Source organism: Pseudopodoces humilis, chromosome 5, assembly GCF_049639895.1.
Source record: "Pseudopodoces humilis isolate 2021_Gansu_Grassland_sample_001 chromosome 5, ASM4963989v1, whole genome shotgun sequence".
NCBI lineage: Eukaryota > Metazoa > Chordata > Aves > Passeriformes > Paridae > Pseudopodoces > Pseudopodoces humilis.
The window spans coordinates 7,171,527-7,195,422 of record NC_142204.1 but is presented as its reverse complement, the minus strand read 5'-3'; the positions used below and the strand labels follow the sequence as shown (position 1 = coordinate 7,195,422).

The 23,896-nt window shown below is 41.5% G+C and overlaps 1 protein-coding gene across 3 annotated transcripts in view; it reads left to right on the top strand.

Moving 5' to 3' along the window:
• The window catches only part of KIAA0930 (KIAA0930 ortholog), a 73,410-nt gene that overhangs the window by 42,324 nt on the left and 7,190 nt on the right, over positions 1-23,896 (top strand). The window contains exons 3-9 of one of the 3 annotated variants that reach the window (XM_088055516.1): positions 8,576-8,683; positions 9,898-9,975; positions 15,023-15,124; positions 15,548-15,688; positions 17,746-17,940; positions 20,114-20,276; positions 23,133-23,260. In XM_088055516.1, coding sequence (XP_087911642.1) covers positions 8,576-8,683; positions 9,898-9,975; positions 15,023-15,124; positions 15,548-15,688; positions 17,746-17,940; positions 20,114-20,276; positions 23,133-23,209 — 864 coding nt within the window. In that variant the 3' untranslated portion in view covers positions 23,210-23,260. Of the gene's footprint in view, positions 1-8,575; positions 8,684-9,897; positions 9,976-15,022; positions 15,125-15,547; positions 15,689-17,745; positions 17,941-20,113; positions 20,277-23,132; positions 23,261-23,896 lie in introns of those variants that run through there. The other 2 variants (XM_014256067.2, XM_005526994.3) reach the window with 2 other exon arrangements.

Here is a 23,896-nt window from a genome sequence, read left to right as displayed (position 1 = left end):
AATGAGAACAGATTTTTGACAGGGCCACTGTATTGATAGGCATAAGTTATCCTGCCCCAGCCCTGAAATGGCTTACAGATCAGCCTGTGTGGGTACCACAGTGGTCCTTTAATAAGAAGTTAGATGCCTAAAATCATTAGTACAAGAGCAGCTAGCTCAAGGACACATAGAGCCATCTATGAACCCTTGGAATACCTCAGTATTTGTCATAAAAAATGAATCTGTTAAATGGAGGTTTCTCCATGACATAAGAGAAATCAATTCTGTAATGGAGACTATGGGCACATTGCAAGCTGGTATGCTGTCTCCAACAATGATACCTGCCTGCTGGGACATTCTGATAGTAGACTTGAAAGATTGTTTTTTTTACTATTCCACTGCACCCAGATGGTACCCCAAAGTTTGCTTTTACAGTGCCTTCTGTTAATAATGCGGCGCCAGTGCGACATTATCAATGGCGTGTTTTGCCTCAAGGCATGAAAAACAGTCCTACAATTTGCCAGTGGTACATTGCACAGTCACTCTCATCAGTGAGAGTAGTTTCCACGGGCATACTGTTATTATACAGATGACATTTTGATTGCAACTCAAATCAATGCATTAAAAACGTTTGGGCTGCAGGTAGCACCAGAGAAGGTGCAGCAGCAAGCACCCTGGAAATATTTGGGACTCAAAATAACGGACCAGACTATACAACCACAAACAATTCAGTTTTCAACCAAAATTCAAACACTGAACAATGCACAGTTGGGTACCATCAACTGGGTCAGGCCTTATTGAAGATTGACCAACTCACAATTAGCACCTTTATTTGACTTCCTAAAAGGTGATTCAGAGTTAACTTCCCCTAGAAAATTAACCCAGAGGCACAAGCTGCTCTTGAAACAGTGGAGCAAGCTATCACAAACAGACAAGTCCACCAGATATGCCCAGAGGTGTGTAACACTGTATTATTCTCATTGTAAATCTTCACCCTACTAGTATTATGGGGCAGTGGAACACTCACTGCCCTGATCCTCTGCACATCCTAGAGTGGATGTTTTTACCTCATCAACCAAAAAAGACAGCACCCACAGTATTTGAGCTAATAGCACAATAAATCATCAAATGTCATCACAGGTGTTTACAATTGAATGCAAGGGAACCTTCACAAATTATTATACCTGTGACACAAGAACACTTTGAATACTGTTTTGCTAACAGTACAGCCTTGCAAAGTGCCCTGAAAAACTTCACAGGACAAATCATTTATCATTTACCAAGCCACAGATTGCTGAAGTTAAGTGGGGAAATTACATTGTCTCTTAAACCTCTGAATAGCAGAACACTTTAAAGGGTGTTACAGTGTTTACAGATGGCTGTGGGAAAACAGGAAAAGCCATAGTAACATGGAAAGAGGAAGGTGAGTGGCAAACGTTGGAAAGTTATCAGAATGATTTCCCCAGTTAGTGGAGTTGCATGCTGTAGCTATGGCTTTCCAACATTTTCCCCACATTCCTCTAAATATAGTAACTGATTCTGCATACAGATCTGACATCACATAGAGATTAAACCAGGCACTGTTAAAGGAAATTGACAATGCACAATTATTTAATCTGCTAAAAACTTTATGCCATAACATCCAAGCCAGAACCTACCCTTATTATATCTTACACATCAGGAGTCACACAAATTTACCAGGTTATATCACAGAGGGCAATGCAGGACCAGACATGCTAGTGAGCCCTGCCTGGACAGCACCACAGCCAGACACTCTGGCACAAGCAAAGGCATCACACAATTTCTTCCACCAAGATGTTCGGGCCCTACAATGGCAATTCCAGCTGACAAACACAAAGGCTCATAATATTGTTAGCACCTGTGCTGATTGCCAGGGCCACACTGCACCACTGCAGATGGGAGTAAACCCCAATGGACTGCGTGCTTTGCAAATCTGGCAGACTCATGTCACACACATCCTTGAATCTGGATGTCTAAAATATTATCTTAAATATTAAACTTATCCATTGATACCTTTTCATCAGCAATGTGGGCTACAGTGCACACAGGAGAAAAGTCAGGATGCCATGGCACATTGGCAGTTAGCCTTTGTGGCTTTGGGCATTCCTCACACCATCAAGACAGACAATGGCCCTGCATACATCTCACAGAAAAAAAGACATTTCCTACAGCTCTGGGGTGTAGCACACCACACTGGTATTCCCCAAATAGCAACAGGACAAGCCATGTGGAAAGAGCACATGGCACTTTAAAATGTATTCTCAAAAAACAAGAGGGAGGAATGTCCGGTGAGACCCCCACAGAACTAATGCTATTTATATACTAAATCACTTAACAGTGTCAGAAAAGTCCCAGAACCCAGTCATTTTAAATCACTTTCTATCACCACAATCATCTGGAGATGAACAGTTGCCTAAGCCCAAGGTAATGGTGAAAGACCTTCTCATCAATTAGTGGGGAGGCCCATGGAGCTTCATTACCTGGGGAAGGGGATATGACTGTGTTTCCACAGACACTGGAACACATTGGGTACCTGCCAGATGTGTCCATCCTGCCTGGGACCACAAGCAGCACCCTCCTGATGGCCCCTCAACAGATGTGTTGGAGCAGAATGAAGAGTAACTAGAACAACTTATTCACCTACCTCATGAAAATCTGGGACTCTTGAAAAGAGAGTTCATTTAAAAACTCCATTTGTATACAAATTGTTTTTCTGTTGTTGTATGTTTTGGTGGCTTTTTTTGATTCTTGTTTATAGAGTTAAGGTATGATCTCAGTTCTAAATAGTTTCTTATTTTTTAATGTTAAGTTGTAACTTGTAACTATAAGTAGTTAGTTAACCTGTGGCATGTCAGCTTGAAGGATTGTGATCTCACCTGCCAGCTCCTGGGAGTGAGTGCTGCAAACTCCTTTCAGTACACGAAGCACATTGCTAGCTGAGGGGAACTAGATTTGTCAAATTAAGTAGAAAACCTCATTCAAATGAAATCCAAGCAGTCTCCTGTCATCCTGTCTGCAAAGGGCCCCTGCACATAGGATAACAGAGAGCATTTTACATTTTTTAATTTGACTGAAGGGAGCGAATTGTCACAGTATTGTCACAGAACAGCTGGCCTGGTTCATGCCTGAACATATCCCTGGATAAGTTACAGGGGACCCTCAGCCATCCCCATTTGAGCTGAGAAGTAAGCACATCACTGGCCAGAGATCTGGGTGGAGAGAGATCCCAGACAATGAGCTATCTAAGCCCGGGAGTTTTGAATCGAGTATAAAAATGAGCTCTGCATAATAAACAAGGCTGTTTTGTCTGAGGATCAAGAGGATTTGAGTTGTGAATTTCTGTCTCCCCACCCACAACTTGCACATTACACCAATGGGTCCAGGCAGCTCCTGAGATAGTATTTTTTTTTCCTGAATTGCATCATGCTGTGGATGTGAGAGGGAAGCCAGGAATGACATGGTGTCTCCATGGAGGTGGGAGGGTTTTGCCAAAAAAACTTTGTGCTGCAGGGAAAGTTTGGGCATGTTTTGGTGACTTTTGGTAGGTCACTGGCTGTATAATCAACCTTGGTGAAGTTGAAGGAAGTGCTACAGCTAGAGAGAGACATTGCAAAGATTGCAGTGTTTATCACAAACCTGCATTGCTGCTGGTTCCAGGCACTCTTATGTGCAGTGTTTCTGTGTTTTTAAGGAATCACCTGCACCTTCTCCTCAAGAGTCAGATGAACAGGATTCACTGCCAAACCCAGCCAAAACTGGGTAGCTTTTGCTCAGACTGAATCTACCTTCTGGTAATCTCAAACTAGGCATCTGCTGGTAAGAATACCATGGAATATTCAACATAGGAAGAGTGCTCTGCATTAAATCAGGGTCACATGGCTTACTAATTTATTTTTTTTAATTGCAGAAATCAATATAACACATCCTTCCCCCATTACTACTGTAATTACTACTAAATTAGCTTAGAACATTTGTGAGGCTGATTCGAACCTTAGGGTCTCCACATCTTTAGCTAAAATAATATTTTGAAAGTTACATGGGTGTGTATATGTATTTTATTTTTTAGTTCACTTTGTTAGGAGCAAGCCTGTCTGGATTTTCTCTTCTATCTAAGCAGTTTCCCATAAAGCAGCATCAGCACCACCACAGTGTGCAGTTGTTTCAGAGTTTGCAGGCACAGACACACATCCCCATGAGAAAGCTCCAGCTTCTGCTCTGTGCCAGGCTCGTGCTGTGGCAATCCATCGGTACTGGTATCAAATGGGTCTGGTTTCCTGCTGCTGTAAGTTGAGCTGCTGGAGTGAGGAGACAGGGTGGCGCACAGAAATCCCAGCTGTGTGATGAGGTGCTTAAATAAGTGTCTGTGGAGCTAAAAAGTATTGACTATCTGAAAGAAGTGTTGTCTGGAAATGGAGATGATGTTCTGCAGTGGTAGTACCAGTTTGCTCTGTTAATGTCCACCAAAGTTTCACCATTTAAAGTGCTTAGTATGAAAAGAGGTTTTTAAAGTGTGAGGAAATAAAACAAGTGTCTGATGGATAATGCACAAGAAAAGAGCAGAAGAAACTAGGGCTGCTTGGGGATGGGTCTGAAGCATGGAAGAGGACTTTAGTTCATTTGGTTGGTGAATTTAGAAAGAACATTTAATTTGGTTTGAGTTCAAATGTCATTTTGAAATGACACCTTTATGCTTCAGAAAAGAGAGGTAAAAGGAAGTACCTGGATAAATGTGAGAGAAATGCTTCTAATGTTGAAGCCACTAGAGCTGGATATGCTGTGTGATGGGGCTTTTCAAACCTGAGCACATGCTGGGGTATCATTCGGGTTTCATAGCAGATGGATCCATTTGAAAGAAGCTTTTACTTTTGTGGATTTTTCCTGCTGTTTTGAAGCAAACCTGTCAATGTAAGATCCTAGCAATCAAATTTTGGTCTCTGTATTGCAGCTGGCTCTGGGGACAGTAGAAGTATTTTCTTGTAGAACTTGTGTTTGTGGAAAAAGTCTTGAATTTTGTTCCCTGTGTCTCTTTCCTTCCCCTTTTCATGTTCAACCCTCTCCCCTTTACTCTTTTTAGTGAATTTGGTCTGAAAAGAAAACCTGGAAAATGGTTCTATTTATAAATAGACCTGTAATTCCATTAGACTTCTATTTAGAAGAAAACCGGGATCTGTTTTTTTGGCTGGCTTCTCAATGCCAACAAAATACTGCTTCTTGTAAACCCTAATACAAAGAGTTTAAACCTAGACTGGAGTCTTAAATGGATTTTTCTGTGTTTTATGATAAAAATGTTCCAGTTGTCTGAAAGTGGATAACTTAAGACACGCATTATGTAACACCAAGTGGGTGGCGAAGGAGCACAAGTTATGAGGTGGTGCCTAATAAATGAGAGGCTCAGAGGTCTCCTAAAAGTATTTTGTATGGTTTATGTAAAAGATTAGCAAAGAATAACACAAGACCAAAAAAACCCCAAAAGACCAAGCACAAAACCAAAAATCCCAAAACTGGGTATTCAAGATCCTCTTCATATATATATATAAATATATAAATTGGCATGACAAGATCCAGAGGCTGGCAAAAGGAAAGCAGCCAAATTAAATGAAGTTGCACACTTGGAACCAAGAGGATGATTAATCATTGGAATGAGTTCTCAAAGCAAGGTATTTTCCCAGTAGTGTCTAGTCAAAGGTTGTTTAACTGGGGTTTGTGAGGAAGTAACATAGTAAAATGTCCATGGCATGTGGGAGGTCAGCCTGGCTGAGGTCCTTGTCCTTTACAGCTGTAGCTCAGGAGCGCTGTGAAAACTTGATACAAAGGTGGCGTCATGGATTTCAGCTCCAGAAGTGTCACTGACTTGAATGAGCAAATATCTAGCTTGGCTTTTGGATTTCACTGGGGATAAATAATTAGTATTTGCGTAGTTGTTTCTATTAATAACTTTTCATGCTCGCAGGAGGGCACATCTGATCTAGAGCCAGGTAAACAAGCACAAAGATGGCCAAGTGAGTCAGCTGCAGACCTGGAAAAGACCCAGTGTCTCCTGGATGCCTGGCTGGGACAGATTTGTTTTCCTGGGAGGACTCAGCTGTCTGAAATTCAGCATGTTCTCCAGTCTATGGAGAGCTGTGGTTCATGGAGATCCACTCTGCCCTGACCCACAGGTCATTCACCAAGGAATCCTACCCTGAATTAGTGCACAGGGGAAAAACTGGTTAAAGAAAACCCTTTTCGTGACAGTGTCTGTGATAGACTTGCAAGGAATTGCATGAAAGAATTGTTGAGCGGTGGCATTGTAATTGCTGGGGAGAAGTTGTTCATGTGTGGGTGAATTTCACCACCGGAAACGGTTAGTGACTGACTTCTGCAGAGGGAGGTTTCAACTTCGGTGTTGCGAGGTGCTTAACTACTACTTGGCTTAAAATAAAGGCTTCACGGATACAGAGGCAGGAGAGACTGAAACAATGTCTGTGCACTTGGTTTTGCTTTCCCTGGTGTTACTTAGAGCTGGAGTTTTACCCTGACGTTACTCAGTCCTGCCTTCACCCTGTTTTCTTACTGCTTCTTTCCTTCAGTGACAGGATGGCTATTGTTTCACACTATATTGCTGGAATTTTGTTCATGTCACGCTTCTGTGCTTTTAGGCACAGAAGTGCAAATATTACCTTTGTTTGGAGGTGAATCTAAATTAGATTGTTTCCATCATCTGCTCATATCTTTAGTTTTTTGCAGTAACTGTCATTAGTTTGTGTAATTATATTGCCAATAAAAAAATCATGGATGGGAGCTTTGGAAGAAATAAAAACAAACCAAAACAAGAATGACATCTATAGACCTTTCAAAAAATATTTCTAAGTTTAAAAACTAATGGTTAAGAGCACTGTGTTCAGCTTTCATGGTGCCTGATGATAGTGGAAATCCTGAAATATTTATTGTTTCTCTGTTCTTCACTATATTTTGGCATTTTAGCTTTATTTATTTTTATTCTATTTTGTCTTGGAAGTGTCAAACTACATTCACTTCAGTGTACTACTTCGTCATTTTATATTTGTCTCAGCTGCTTCAGTTTGTTAGGATAGGTAGAGTTGTTTCTATGTTCTGAATTATTTGTGATTTTTTATTTGCTTGTTTTTTAGTACAGCTGAAAATCTTGCATGTAGTTGTTTCCAAACAGTAGTTCCAGTGTGAAAACTTTGGAAGAAGTTGTGGGATGTTTATGCTGGCAGATGCCCACCAACACTGCTCCATTGCTGGGCAGGGCAGAGAAAATACAATGAAAGGCTCGTGAGTCAGGATAAGGGCAGGGAGAGGTTCCTCACTGGTTACTGTCAGAGGCAAAATGGACTTAGGGAATTTAGTTTAATTTGTTACCAATGAAAAATAAAATTAAATATTAGAAACAACTTCTCCTCACCCATCCCTTCTTCCTGGCCTTCTTTCCTGGTTTTCTCTATCTCTTCACCCCTCTGGCAGCACAGGGTCATGGGGAGTGGAAGTTATGGTAAGTTCCTCACACATTGCCTCCACTTTTTTGTCCTTAGTGTGAGGGCTCATCACATGCTTTCCCTGATCTAGAGTGGGGTCCCTCCTATGGGAGAGTCCTTCAGGAACTGCTCAGTGTGGTTCCCTTCCACGTGGCCAGTCCTTCAGATACCTGCTGTTCCAGTGTGAGTCCCCCACGGGGTTAGAAGTGCTGCCAGAAAATCTGCTCCAGCCTGGGCTCTTCTTTCTCAGATACTGCCAGGAACCTGCCCCATTGTGGATTCTCCACAGGGTCACAGCCTCTCTCAGGCATCTACCTGCTCCTTCTTAAACCTGCTGTTCCTGAGGTGCTGCCACTCTCACAGACAGGTTCAGCCTTGGCCAGAAGCGCATCCATCCTGGAGCTGCCTGGCATTAGCTGTGCTGCACATAAGGGAAGCTTCTGGCAGCTGCTCACAGGAGCCACCTCTGTAGCTCCCTTGCTACCAAAACCTGGCCATGCAAGCCAGGCACAAAGGAATTTCTAAAATATCCTGTGTGGAGCACACAGGACCTTCCCCAAGGGGCACATGATGTGACTCTTAGGTATGGTCCTGTTCAGGGCCAAGGGTTGGACTGGGTGATCTTTGTGGCGCTCTTCCAAGTCAGCATATTCTGTGATTTAATTATTGGGCTTTGTCTTCCCAGATACTCCTATGCCAATGGAAAATAAGCAATAACTATGGGCTGGACCGTGTTGAGCATTAGTGTAGTGACATGCTTGATTCTGAGGGATGTGTTAAGAGAAATATGTATGTGTATGCATCCCTGATTTTATTAATTTCATTTTTGTTGAAACATACCTGTCACAAGAAATAAATGAAGCTCCTGTCCAAAAAAGATTCTCCTGCACACAGAGTCTCCTGCCTTTCTTCCCTGTTCACGAATACATCCCATGTTTCCCTAGTTCATTTCCACACAAAACCTTGCCTCATCAGCAAAATCTAATTGTGACAGAAAACTAGGAAGCTACATGATGTGCAGCTTCTGATATCAGTTTTATGTTTGGAAATAGGTACCTCTAAGTAATAGTTTTCAAAGAGATGTGATATTTTCTTAGCAGGTTGAAGTTGAAGTTTACCGGAGAGATTCTAAGAAGCTTCCTGGCCTTGGAGACCCCGACATTGACTGGGAAGAGAGCGTCTACTTGAACCTCATCCTGCAGAAGGTAACAGTGAAGCTTATCTAATTTTCACTATTTATGCATTTTTGCCTTTCAGAATCTAAGTGAACATAAACTGAGATATTTATTATTTTTCAATAGAGCCCTAATAGCTTTCTACAAAAAAACTTTAACTGTTTGCAGTGAAGCTAGGCTAAGTTTTATGCTCTGTAACTAAGTTTTTCAAAAGGAAGGCTTCATCCAGTTTAATGTTTTTTGAGAATGAATGAGACTTAGACAAGCAGCATTTCCATTAGAGTTCACAGTACTGGTGCAGTTAAGAGAGAAGAGTGTAAATGCAGTATCATAGATTATGCTGAGGGGTTACTGCTTTTGACAACAGAATTTCGATAAAACATTTGGTGATAGGAACATGAAGCCAGAACGAATTATTTCTTTAACTGACTTATAGGTTGTTTGGTTATTGTATGTGTTACATTGGTGCTTAGGAAAGCTGAATACTGTAATCATTTGAGATCCCTTAAAAGTTTTGTTCATTATGATCTCAGAATGGGAAACTGTTGGCACACATCCTGGAAAATAAATTGTTTTCATTCTCTCTCCTTCCTCCCAGAAGTCTCTTTGCAGAACTTTTCTGCAGAGAGCAGTTTTTGCCTTTATTTGATGCTCAATAAAACCAAGATACATTTGCCACAGTCAGAATTCAGAGATGTTATTACAGCAGGGTATTGCTGTCCAGAGCTGTTGCTCTTGCTCCTTATAAGTTTTTTCAGGTTGTTTGGAAGGCTGTGCTAGTGTTTTCTGACCTAACATGTCATTGGTATTCATTGGTGTCTCTTTTTCCCTGTTCAAAGGGAGGAAATCTTTTCCATTTCTATCCTTAAGTGTGCTTAGGGGTGTGTGTGGGTGTGTGGGTGTGTGTGTGTGTGTGTGTATGCACTGCTTATTCCCCCAGCTGAAATTAATCTTGTGTTAAACAATATTGGCAGGACTTTCCTTACCCATCCATTGTGTACCTCAACAAGCAGCTGTACAAGAGATTAAGAGATTTTGGTGTCACTGAGTTAATGAACAAGCACAGGCTTAAAAATTGTAGGCAGTTCAGTATAGTAAAAGGATTAAAGAAAATGGCAACACCAAAATGTCTTACTTTTTAGACAGCTAAAAAAACGAGACAGAATGTGTTTTCCTTCATGCACATGAATGTTTTGTTTTCCCAACTCTAAATGTTAATTTCTCTGTTTGGTGCCCTGTTCCAGCTGGATTATGTAGTGACCTGTGCTGTGTGCACACGCTCCGATGGAGGAGATATTCATATTCACAAAAAGAAATCTCAGGTGAGCTTCCCCTTTTATTGCTTTGAATCAGAGATTGGTATCCAGTATTACCTAATCCTAAAAACTGCTCCAAGACTGGGACAGTGGTTCTTAGGCTGTGGTCTGACAGATTCATCCCATGAAGCATTGCAAGTCTTTGTCTAGTGCCATTTCTTGCCAGTTATCTAGATGTGAGATCCAAATGTCCTTTATAGCACATCTCAAGGAATTGTGAAGACCCCTGCACACTTCAGGGTGTATATCTTTGCCTCCTGGATTTAGAGAAGAAAGGGAAGGTGCCAGGGAGGAAGGAATATGATGCCAAACTGTTCCCCAGTCCAAGACTAACCTGAAATTGTATGAGATCTGGATTATGAGTAGTCTTCAGGGTAAATTTCTAATGTAGAGCTGTTAAATGGCAGACAATTTACTGATTACCAATTTATATTTTTATTATTTTACAAGGTTCTTACTCTCTTAAACTGCTCATTCCTTTCATGTCCAAATCATATGCTTTTATCTTTTTTCTGCAGTTAATCCTAGGTTTAGGATAGTGGAAGAGACTGAATAACAAGCTAAAAGGGGATAGGAACAAGAAACCTGAGGCTTCCCCACTCAATTTCAATTTGCAATGTAGATCTTGCAACAACTTCTGCTAGTTAGCAGAAATTCTTCTTTCAAAAGGCTCCTGTTGCATTTAAGTGTCTGTTTCTCCCAGGCGTTTCCATTCCCTTAGTTCATGCAGCTGTTTTTGCAGCTTTACTTAAATAAACCAAAGCTCTTCAGTTTTTAATTATATTTAACCACTTTAAAAGAACTTTTGCTTTGCCTACAAACAGAACTAGCAATGCTGACTATTGTCTCTGTGATTTACATTGATGAAGCACATGATTTTTCCTTAGGCGCTGCTGAGATGCCACATTGCACTTGCCAACTTAAGTCTGTTATTTCTCATTGCTTTCTTCTCTTTTTGCTAGTCCAAATTTCACCCCAAGTTAACTTCTGCAATTGTTTTTGAGAAAAAAAACAACCTGTAAATATTATTTGCAGATTTGAAAACTAGGAAGGAGAAGATGAGGGATATGCCCTTACTGCATGTGAGCAGTATTTAGAATGAAGAGGAAGTTTTTTTGTTCTTCCTTTCTAGAGGCTCCTATTGTGGGACAGCTTATAAATTGTTGTCTTCCATTTTCCACATTAAACTTAAATTTAAATTAAATTAAAATAAAATTAAATTGAAATAAACTTCAATTAAACAGTAAATACCAATAACATTTCAGCATCGTTGCATTGATCTACAGAGACAGCAAAAGCAATTCCATATGCTGTAGCAGTTTTCAGTAGCAAACTGGAAACATGTTTCCAGTTGGGCGTTTCATTATCACATCCACTATTGAGTGCTGTTGGTTTTAGATGAAGAAAATCCAGCTGGTCTGGATCTGCATTTCTGCTCTGATGGTTCTTGCTTTAGAAAGTGTGTCTTCTCCCATGTGCAGTCAGATGTTGCTGGCCTAAGATTTGCTGTCCTACTTGAGACCTATGACAAATCTACTTTGCTCACACGAGTGCCTACGGCATGAAGCCAGTATGAAAAAGGCTGACTTTTTTTTGCAAACTTCTGGCTTGACACTAAGATCTCCACAAACTGTATTTTCCTCAGGTGTGCCCAACTGGAGATGAATTTGGGAGGGTGTTCTGTTGTTCATTGGCTGGCCTGAGAGCAGGGATGCCTGGAAGAGGTCCTTGTTTCAGGCATTGGTGGAAGTAGCATTTTTGAGGACTCTGGTTGCTTTCTAATGATGTTTCTCATCTTGAAGCAACATTTCTTTTTAATTCTATTCAATGTGCATAAAGGCTGCATAAGTACAAATAAGGAAAAGCAACTCTCTCATGAATATCTAATATCCTACTCTTAATTATGTTTTGTGTTGAATGGTTTGTAGAAAGAATGTCAGCCTGACACACTGGTCACATCCATAGCTTTCAGCATGTTCACAGTGGGCTAATATTTAACAGGTTTCTTTAATTTAAAGCTTTGTAAACAAATGTAGAAGCAAAGAAAGCTGCCTGGTATGAATTCCTTCTCCCTCCTTACCTACTCATTAATCTTTTTGGAATGATAAAATCTAAAGTCTTTAGCTATTTAAATGAAGTCAATAAAGGAGTTCAGGAACTGCTTGGGAGGGAGAAATGTGCAAGAGGAAGCATAGTGATAGGGGAAGAAACAGAAGCACGAGATGCCAATAAGAAACCAAGTGCTTGTCCTCTTGTGAGCCACTGTCTTGGTTTTGTCATCAAAACTGCGGGGAAAAGCAAAAACTCTTCAAAAACCTTTTTAGTGTTAGAGAATCAAAGCATTACTTTATTCTGGCCAGGATGTTGTTCTGGCCAGGTGCAACAGAAATCATTTCGCCCACACATTGCCTGGGTTTTGCAGAGAAATCATTCCATCACACATAATTTTTACTAGATTTTTCACATACCTATACAGTCAATACCCGTAGAAATTCATTAGTTCAATGTTCGTTGGTCACACATTACACAGTTCTTAGTATTTGGTTTCCTGTTGGTTATCAATCTCTTCACCTTAGATGTTAATGAGGTTCTCATTCTCCATTTCCCAGACCAGGTGTCTCCTGTCAGGGGTCAAGTTTGGCGTTAATGTTCATTAATGGTCGTTATCTTTTGTGTATCTATTGAACTACTCCCAACTCTGTTGAGATGTTAAACTCATCAGGCCTCCAGTGGTGAAACAGTCCCCTGAAATGAAATTCAATTCCCTTCCCTCTGGTGCAAAAGCAAACAAAACTCATGACTAAAGAGTTACAAAAAAAATTTTAAACACGGTCATTTCCAACAGTTTGAGACAGTCTAAAGAGGTGGGCACTCTGAAATGACTAACCTCCCCCTTGGTTCCAACCAATCCTTTTCCCCAATAAGGAATTAAATACCATTAGATTTAAGTGAAAAACTGACATTTTATTATCAGACACCAGCTGTCAGGGGGAAAAGGTAAATATAAATAACTGCTAGATACCAAACTGTTATAACTCAAAACCCCATGGGAACGGAGACCCAACATGCCAGAACACCTGCTCCCAAAACAGCGCCTGCAGGAGGTAGCCGTGTGGCCAAGGGACAAAGGGAAGATGGCGTCACACTGTTCCCTTCCAAGATGGTGCCTCCCAGGTGACCATGTGTCCCCAGGGATAAAGTGACAAGATGGTGGCAACCCCTAGCAGGAGGGCAGGAGCCACAGAGCAGCTCTAGAAGCAGGTGGAAACTCTCTGGCCTGTGTGGGCTCTGCGCTGCTGCCAGGGGTGGGCGGGAAGGACTGGCCTGTGGGCACTGGCACAGCGTGGCCTGGCCCCAGGAACTCGCTGGCTTTTTTCCTCTTTTTTTTTTTTTTTTGTTGCTGCAGGGAGAGTTGGTAAAATTCACTCTGAAAGTTTCTAGTTGCAAAATGCAGTTTCTACAAGTTGCAAACCCAAAGCTGCCACAAAAGGGAGACTCTCCATAGTCTTCTCTCCTGGAATGGCTTCGCCAGAGTGAGGGCTGCTACAGGTGGGCCCCTGTGGAATTTGCCCCCAGACAGACCAAAATTGCTAACTGCAGTCTCTCCTAGACAAAGAAAAAAAAAAAAAAAAACACCCAAAATTAAGAGAGAAGAAAAATGCAAAAGTCTTTTCCTGAACAAAGTCCAAGTACCCTGCAAAGTGAATACTACACAGCCAAGAGCCCAGAAACTGCCCCCCCCCCACTGATTTCAAAAATGTCCACGATAGCAACCACACACACAAGGTCTGCGGCTGCAGAGTTGTAAAGATACAGTAGCAGTTTTTGGGTACAGATAGATATGGAATAAAATAACATTGTGAATCACCCCAGGACAGCCAGGCTACCCTTACTCAGGGAGGTTGATCTTAGTGTGTCTTGGTTTGGAAGACAGGTGTCTGCTAGGGAAAGCAGGAGCCTCCCTTGGAATGAAAAATGTAAACCCCCTCCCTCTGAATTATTATAATTTTGAAATCAAGGGGCTCTCAGGCAGAGATCTGGGGATAGGAATAACAGTTCCTTACTAGTATATATAAAAAGGCACACAAACAACAATAACTACAGCGTTAGCAACAAAACAGAACCAGGGACCCCGTGACAGCTTTCTCGGCCGAGACGGGAAGGGATGGAGGAGAGGCTTTGTTTCACAAACCCCTCGGGCAGTCAGTCCCGGTGCTCCTGCAGGGCTCTGAGGAACACTCAGCTGGAACAGCAGGGATGAACTGAGATCTCGGGCTGGTGGCTGAGGTGTATCAGCAGCTCTGTGGCGGTGCCTGGCACTGCCACACGTCCTGGCAGGACAGGAGGTGCAAGGCCCAGAGAAGAAGAAGAAGCAGCAGCAGCAGCAGCAGCAGCTCCGTCTTGGTTATGGCCAATTCCTTTCCTCAAGTGTGTGCTGCTCTGAAGCCAAAGAACAGAGCCAACCAGCAGCTGCCCCCACTCTCCCTTTTACCTGCCCCACTTCTTCCCTGAGCCCAGCCAAACTCTTTGTGTTCAGCAGTCAGGTTTCCCCACTTCTAATGGGGAAAATTCTATAGGTGAGAAGGAACAAAAGGAAGGACACCTAACCCCCAACAGTGTGCTTTTAAGTAAATAACAACAATTAATTTGCAATTAAAGTAAAGGTATTGGGTCAGCTGCTTCATGGTAATTTTCTTGCAATGTGGCATTTTACTTTGCTGCTGCACTGTGGCAACTTAAAGGCACCTGAAAGTGGTGATGAAAAAGTACGACGGTGTACTGTAGTGTGCTGAGAGGTCAGGTACACACAGGGACATTTACTGTGAAACGAAGAGTTTTTGATTACTTGCATGTGAAAACCAAGGATTTCTCAAGTGCCATTATTTCATATCTGGCTTTAGTCAGAAACCAGCTCAGCTCTGCTTGCAGGATGTCCAGCATCTCTAATGTAAGTGAGCAGTGCAAGCCTGAGGTGTTTTGTAATTGCTTGCCTTGTAATTGTTCCCGAGCACATTTAACTGAGAAGTGGTATCTTTCTCTGCATCTTTCTCAGCAAGTGTTTGCATCTCCAAGCAAACACCCAATGGACAGTAAAGGAGAGGAGTCAAAGATCAGCTACCCCAATATATTCTTCATGATTGACAGTTTCGAGGAGGTGAGTTCCTTGTTGCAGCAGCAAAGTTTTGTCCTATTCTAGTCTTATGTCCTGATTAGCTGGTTTTATTACCTTTTGAGAAAATGTTCTTGACCAGTTGAGGGTTATGTTCTGCTAGATCTTACTTTATTTTATTTAACCTTCCTCTCTCTTTAATGTTTTTTGAAATCTGATCTTAAAGCTGGATTTTGGCATCAGTGCCTATGCTGGGCTAAAGCATGACAGGCTGATGTGAGAGCTGCTCATCTCAACAAGTGATTTGCAGTGTGCACTGCCTGGAATCTGCTTTTTTGAAAGGCTGGAACATTCTGCTCTCTTACAATTTTTATTGGAACTTCGGGCATTAGGACAGCAATGGGAATCAGAATGTATTTTGACTTGAACAACTTTACATCAAAGTGTTTCATCTTGCATCTTTGCCAGGTTTTCAGTGACATGACTGTGGGAGAAGGAGAAATGGTCTGTGTGGAGCTAGTGGCCAGTGATAAAAGCAACACCTTCCAAGGGGTGATTTTCCAGGGGTCCATCCGCTATGAAGCACTCAAGAAGGTCTATGACAACAGGGTAAGGAGCTTCTGAAAGACAATGTCCTTTGTAGCAATGTTGCTCTGTCTAGATTTTTTTTGTGGCTGAGGCTATCAGTTTATTGTCCTGTTAGATCAGCTGCATCATAATCTGTCTTTTTTGGCTTTGAAAGTTAGCTGAAAGATGCTGGTTTTGGCTCAGATAACTGAGGGTATTCAGATTGGAATATATTTCTCTGCTGTTTGCCAGGATACATGGTCAAGAGAGTGACACAGGAATGGACCTGAACAACAGTTCTTGGAGTCCTTTCATTTTCTTTAAAAGTCATAGATATTTCTGTATTCAGAGAAGGTATGATTTCATGGGAGATTTTAAATTCTGGTAACTACCTTGTGATACAGTATATTTTTCTTCATTATATTTTTCACTCATGGCTGTTTTCAAAAGACCCCTCTAGTCTCACTGCCATTGAGAGAAGCTTTCTTTGCTTTCTACAGAAACATGAAATACCAGCACTTTCACCTTCAAATTCAGTACTTGGTGCTGAAATCAAGAGTCAGTAAACTTCTCAAATGGTTTATTATGAAGACAATCCTGAGAGATTTTTAGAAACAAAACAGAAGAAATTCTCACAATATCTACTGTGCCTTTAAATTTCTCTTTGTTTCTACCCTTGTTAGGAGAGGTCCTGAATAATTTCTCTTCTCCCTGTTTTAAATGTGAATCATTACACTCTTCCAGCAGGTTTCTGAGAGAACATGAAACAACAGTTGTTTCTCTCCCACCTTCATCTTGTGGCCCTACACTGTTAGCAGCTGGGTTATTAAAATAAGTGGGAATGGAGAATCACTGTAGACAACATAAAAAGAAAGCCCTGCAGTGGAAAGATAAGATTTTGTGTCACCTCATAGCCTAGGAATGTCCTGATTGACTGCATAGCTAGTTGACATTATTTTGTTAGATGAAGTAAATTGTTAACTCTTCAAATATTTCATTATGGCCAGAGGCAAAACTCTAAATTTTACCATTGTTTTTACAGAACAGAAGTAATCTCTATGCTTTTGAAAATGACTTGATTTCAGTTGTTTCAGGGAAGGTTTCGACTGAATACTAGGAAAAAATTCTTTACTGGAAGAGCTGTCAAGCACTGGAATAGGCAACCCAGGGAAGTGGTGGAGTCCTCAGCCCTTGAGATATTTAACATATGTGTAGATGTGACATTTAAGAACATGATTTAATGTTGGGCTTGGTAGTGTTTGGTTAATGATCAGGCTTAATAATCTTAAAGGTAGTTTCTAACCTAAATTATTCTAGGATTCTGTAATTCTCAGTATAATACAAGCCAATGAGCATCTTGGCCTTTTCATAAACTGATGAAAATTGCAATAAATCACTTAAACTTAGGGATAAAAGCTGAAAACTTAAGGCATCATTTTCACTTAGCAAAACCTTGACTGTTTTCATATTGATCTGTTCCTTTTTTCAGTTCTCAGTTCAATTTTCAGTTCAGTTGTGCTGACTAGAAATTGAGCCCCTGTGTCTGTTGAGGGGATTTAAAGCTGTCAGGGTTTCTTGGTGAGCCGTGCAGGTTAGTTGTGCATGGGACTGGTTCCTTATATTTTGGCCTTAACAGTGTGGACATAAAAATGTCAGAAATTACTTGGCACAAAGTAGTTACTCAGTTGTGGGGTGTGCTTTGCTGGTTTGAGGCATCTTGTGTGTGTGTGTCTATTGCTTTTTGGACTCAAATGAGTGCCCCAGCGCAGGCTGCATTGAATTGTGCACATGCCTGCCTGTGCTCTCATGTGCCACAGTGTGTGGGCCTGGATTAAAACCTTCGGTTTTGTCTCAGTGTGTCATTGCTAACTCTGCCTTTTGGATGGCTGAAGGAGTTGGTTCTTCTCAGAACCTGTTTTTGTCTCTGTAAAATTACTTTCCTCTTGGAGATTACTTCAGATTGTGGCTTAAAATGTGTCTTAGGAATCATTATCCTCTATGGTTCTGGCTTTTTCTTAGATAATTGCTTTCAGAGGGTGTTATTTTCAAGTTGTAGAGTGTTATTACATGTTTTTCTCTCCTGTCTTGATGCATTGTAGGTGAGTGTTGCAGCTAAGATGGCTCAAAGAATGTCTTTTGGCTTTTATAAATACAACAACATGGAGTTTGTCCGAATGAAAGGACCACAGGGAAAAGGACATGCTGAGATGGCAGTGAGTAGAGTTTCCACTGGTGACACCTCACCATATGGGACAGAAGAAGATTCAAATCCAGACTCCCCAGTGCATGAGAGAGTAAGTAGCAGACAGAAATACTGTCTTAAGGGGAAGCATAAACATGTTTTGTTCCAAAGCCAGGAGGCAAGCTAAAGCTGGGGTTAACTCCATCAAGGTTCTGCACTTAGGTTTGCCTATCTGTAATTTGGTTGTACTCAGTATGTGAGATGGATTCTTTAACACAGTTTCCCCTGAGCAAATGCTGAATACAGAGATGACTGGATGATTCATACTTCTGGAGGAGGGTTTTGTTGAAACAACAGCAATCTTGATGCCAGGGAAACCGATGATTCTGCCTGTTTTCTATAAAAAAAAGTAGATTCTGCTTATGTGTGAAATGGGATTTACCTAGAAATGTGGGATTTGTGTATTATATAGGTTGCTTGCTAAACCTCACAAGAAATGATGCTTTTAGGTATTGTCACTGAGGAATACTGCCAACACAAAGCCTATAGTAGCCATTTAGTATAATGCTAAAATAAAGATCACAGATCCAGATGCAGCATCATATTCATTGATATGCTTAATTTTAATGCAAGTGCACTAAAATGCCGATAGAATCAGACCACAGATGCTGATTTGGCCTTTATTCAATCCTGAGCCTTATTTTCCATTAAGACATCTTACTTGATTAATGGGGATTAGGCAACATGTCTTCAAAATACCAGACCTGGTATTGCACAGACCTGGGCTGGTTCAGTACCTCGTGGAGTCTAGTATGGTTTTCTGTGTAGTGCAGCTAACCTTTATCATTTGAAGATCTGCAGAATGTCTTCCAGAGGTCTCCATGCAGGTGGTATGGTTTTTGTTTCTGACATGGTAAAAGGCAACATGAGCTACCAGCACAAAACTCATTAACTGGATGTTCTTGCTCTCTACCACAAGAACACAGTCAGAAGAAATCAGGCCTGGAGGGACAACATGATCTTTTGTCTCCAAGGCTTCCAGTGACAGCTGGAAAATGTCAAATTAGATCTGATAATGTGTTACCACTGCTTTTTGCTAATGGTTTTAACACTGATATGTCTGTTTCTGATTCCCCCTACAGTGTGATATTAGATCCCAAATTAAAATCAGAGACAAGCACAAATGAGAAATTAAGTGTGCTGGGAAGAGGATCAGTTGGGTGTTACAGTGCCCTTATTTTATTTTTTTAACATTAGTGATAGAGGGACAACATGTAGTGTTTCTGTACTCAACCTGGCTTGGCTGCCATCATCACTTCATGTCACCTCCCTCTGCTTTTCTTTGGACATATATGAGCAGTGTCATGTGCCAGCTCAGGGAGATTTACAGGATTGTAAAATTGACTGTGTGAAGAAGGAAGGACAAGATAAAAGTTACTCACGTCCATTTGCAAAGTAGTTATCCCTATTTTCTTCCCTTTTAAATTAAACTATTAAAATACTGCAATCAAAGCCAGTGCATCAGCACTACGTTTCAGTTCTCTCTAAAACAGGTGTACTTGGCTTTAATTGTAGTTTATTCAGTGACAACTACTGCTCTGAAGGAAGGGTGTCTCCATAGTTTTGTCCTTTACTTGAGTTTCAGCACAGACAGTTTCATCCCTGTATTTGTCGTCACTTGGACTAACCAAATCATCTGAGGTACCACAGCTTAATTTTCTCCTTCCAGTATTGAAACATGACACACATAAAAGAGAACATTGACATAACTTCTGCCTCAGTGTGCTGGGCTCAGGATTTTGTGACCCTGCTCCCCAGGGACATTGACCTTCCACGGGGTTCCCATGGGATAGCCTTCCCAGCAGGGAAACTGCTGCCTTGTGTGTGCCAAAGAAATGAAGATGCACATTTTGAGTGTGTTCAATACAGTACATTCTTAGTGCATATTAAGTCTCCTGCATCTCAACATGCAAAAATAAGGTTGACGTTCTTGGTGCCTAAATTACTATTTTTGTGCCATTATGACTGCAAATCCTTGTTTAAATTGACCATCTGAGGAGAAAGGTTTTTCATTATTCATGTAACAGTTGAGGTTTGTGATACATCAAAATATTTTCCCCTTGATAAATATCTTGAGATGATTGTTCAGTTTAAATTCTCTAGCCACTTTCATAAAACAGAGATAGATAGCAGTCATCATTCTGATTTTTACACATGTGATTGCGTTGTGGCACATGGAGAGAAAACCAAGAATTTCTCCAGCATTTCTTCTATTTCCCTTTCAGATTACTTCTTTCAGCACACCACCAACCCCAGAACGTAACAACCGCCCATCCTTCTTCTCCCCATCCCTCAAGAGAAAAGTGCCCCGAAATCGAATTGCTGAGATGAAAAAGTCCCATTCAGCAAACGACAGTGAGGAGTTCTTCAGAGATGATGATGGTGGAGGTAAGAGAAGTATTGACAGCTAAACAGACTTGTCTGGAGAGGGCACAGAGCTGTGGAAAGGGCTCCCAGTGCAGGGTTTTCAAGGTTTGCAGGGTGGAAAAAAAACATACAGCCAGTGCCTCTTTGAAAATGAGATTTTTCACAGGCTTAAGCATCTCTTTGAAGGCTGGAGCCCACAACTCCTGAATATATTAAAACTTTCTGCTTTTGTATGGACCCATCTGAGAGAAACTGGAGCAGCTGAGATCCTCCCACTTTCCCAGATGTCACACTCTCTGGGGGCACTTCTCCAGGTATAGTAGGGTAGGCATGTACTCAGCAATAAGTTCTTTGAATTCTGATTTGATCCACAGCTGGTTAAAGCTGGTGAAAAGGCATTTACTTCAACTGGCTTTGAATCAGTTCTGAACTTTATAAAGAGAAAACCTAATGAGTCTGTCTGTATAATAGTTTAATGCCCTGTGGAACTCTCCCTTTAAATTCTAGTTACTCAGCAGGAAACAACGGCAAGATGGAGCCTGACTCAGAATAGAGTATATAAATCCCAATCACATCATAGTCTTGTGAGGCAGGAAACTCAAAAATGTCAATGTCCAAACTGCTTCTCATATGTTTAAAAAACAATTCAGTCAACAAATCTAACTGTTTGTGTTAGCATTCTAACAGATAAACCTAAGGGTAATTTCCAGATTACAAGTTCTGTTTGAAGTAGCAAAGATATTGCCTATCAGCAGCACTGGACGACCCTAGCTAATAAAGAATTGCACCTTAAAAAACAAGCTGAAGTGACAGTGTTCAGTGCAAATTCTGTGGCAGCTTAAACTGATGGTAGCTAATTCAGGGTTCTGTCAATAAAAACCTTTGCTCATCTCTTTTTCCTAAATTTGCCTAATCAAAATGTATGTTATTTCAAATGAGATGTGTTTTAGTATGGTTTATTAGGCACAGGGTAGTGTGAGGAGAAGGGAAATTTCCCCCACGTGTAGTCCTGGTTTTGATATCTTTATTTTGGAGGTTGCCCAGGATAGAACAGAGTTCAAGGTGTTTCTCCGGCAGCCCTCGTGGATTGTGCAGTGCCTGCTCAGGGTTGTCTTGCAGGGTCTGATCCTAGAGTATTCAGTGGTAATGATGGACATTAATTTTATTTTCGTATCCTTTTCCTTCTAATATATTTATGGAAGTAAACAAATTTTAGATTTTTCAGATATTTTATAGCATTTATAAAAATACCAAGAAATGGTTTCTAAGTGTTTTGACCTTATTGTTGCTCATCTGAAAAATAAAAAGAGGAATATTTTAACAGCTTATGCTAGGAAATTGAATTTTCAGAGATGAGTTTTCTAGAAGGAATAGTAACTAAACTGTCATTTTTTTACAAGTTTCAGAAACCTGAGTGTCCTACCAGTGCTCCTCAGGACAGGAGCTGCAGTGGTGAAACTTTGGCATGAAAAAGCCAGATGCAGAAGATGCAGAGATAGGAGCAGAGATTTGGGTGCATCTTGGCTTTGTGGGTGGAGGAAAAGATGTGGATTGTGTAAAGATCAGCAGTGTCCTTGGTACAGCCAGTGCTGCTGCAGAGTTGCCCCAGTGCAGACAAACCTGGTGTTCTGGTGAACAGAACAGCCCATCAAGGCTCACTTCAGTGGCTTTGCTGTGTGCAAGCATGGTACAGCAGGAGAGTTGTGCTTATTTCAGCTTCCAGAGTCAGCTCTTTCTGCCCTGAAGGCAGGCGTTCTTGCCTGTAGCAGGGTGGGGTTTTCCTCTGGTGAGCAGCAGGGTGATTGAAAGAGAAAATGATCTACCCAGTGAGCCTCTTAATTACACTTCATCTGTGGGATGGATCACCACCTCTGACATTAGAAAGAAAAGAAGGGTAGTTGTAGTAGGTGACTCCCTTCTTAGAGGAACAGAGGGCCCCATATGTTGACTGGACCCATCCCACAGGGAGGGCTGTTGCCTCCCTGGGGCTCAGGTATGGGATATTACCAAGAGACTCCCTGGACTGATTCAGCCCTCTGATTATTATCCACTGCTGATACTCCAGGTTGGTAATGATGAGACTGAAAAGGGGGGGTGTCAGGACAATAAAAAAGGACATTAGGGCTCTGGGTCAGGTGGTTGATAGGGCTGGAGCACAGGTAGTCCTTCTGGTGGTGGAGAAAAATGTTAAAAGGAATAGGAGAGCCTGCATTATTAACAAGTGGCTCAAGGGTTGGTGTTATCAACAGAATTTTGGGCTCTTTGATCATGGGGCAACTTTTTCAGCACCTGGCCTGCTGGAACTGGATGGATTCCATCTCTCTGTTAAGGATTGTAGTTTATGGACTGGTGGAACTTATTGAGAAGGCTTTAAACTAGGTTTGAAGGGGGAAAGGGATGCAGCTGGGCTCTCTGAAAGCAGGCCCAAGGATGATAAACCTGAGTTAGTGGTGAACTTAGCAGCCCAGCTGAGATGAATGTACAGTAACACACACAGCATGGGTAACAAACAAAAGGAACTGGAAGCCATGGTGCAACACCAAAGCTATGATGTAGTTGCCATCATGGAAACATGGTGGGACAACTCACATGGCTGGAGCGCTGCACTGGATGGATGCAAGCTCTTCAGAAGAGACAGGAAAGGGGGAAGAAATGGAGGAGTGGCACTTTATACTAGGGAGGTTTTTGATGCCATAGATATTGAAACTAATGATGATGACATTGAATGCCTATGGCTAAGAATTAAGGGGAAGGCCAACAAGGCTGACATCCTACTGGGAGTCTGTTATCATCCACCCAACCAGGAAGAAGAGGTGGACAACTTATTCTATAAGCAGCTGGAGAATGTCTCAGGTTCACTAGCCCTTGTTCTTGTAGGTGACTTCAACCTACCAGACATCTGCTGGGAACTTAAAACAGCAGTCTGTTGGTCTCTTTCACCAGGCAGCAACTGACAGAACCAGAGGATGCAGTCTCAAGCTGCGCCAAGGGAAATACAGGTTGGATACTAGGAAAAAGTTTTTCACAGAAAGGGTGATAAAGCACTGAAATGGTTTGCCTGGGAAGGTGGTGGAGTCACCATCTCTGGATGTGTTTAAAAATAGACTGGATGTGGCACTTGCCATGGTCTAATTGAGGTGTTAGGACTGGGTTGGACTCAATGATCTTGAAGGTCTCTTCCAACCTTGTGATTCTGTGATCACCACAGTGCTTCTGGCATAGTGGTCTTGCATGGGAAGAGGTAATAGACAGCTTGGCTATACATATGCATAGGGAAGGAGGGAAAGATTTTTCAGGTTTTTTCCTCCCACATTGTTACGCATCTTTCTAGAGTAGGTGCCACTGTGATTTTCCTCTTTATATCAGGATCTGCTTTCAGTCCCAGAGCTTGGATCACTCTGGTTCAGAATCGATATGAATTTATATGAATCGACTTCAACATCTGATTTTAGCATTGTGGGATGGGGCTGAATTTTACAGCGCAATAGAGCAAAGATTTAAAAACACTCCAAAAATGCAGCACATGACTGTGGGAGAGACCTGTACCTGTAGAAAACTCCTCTGGCCCACAGAGGACTCAGTATCTTTCTGTTTTAAAGGTTACTTGGGGACATCTAAACTAATTTTGAGAACAATGGCTC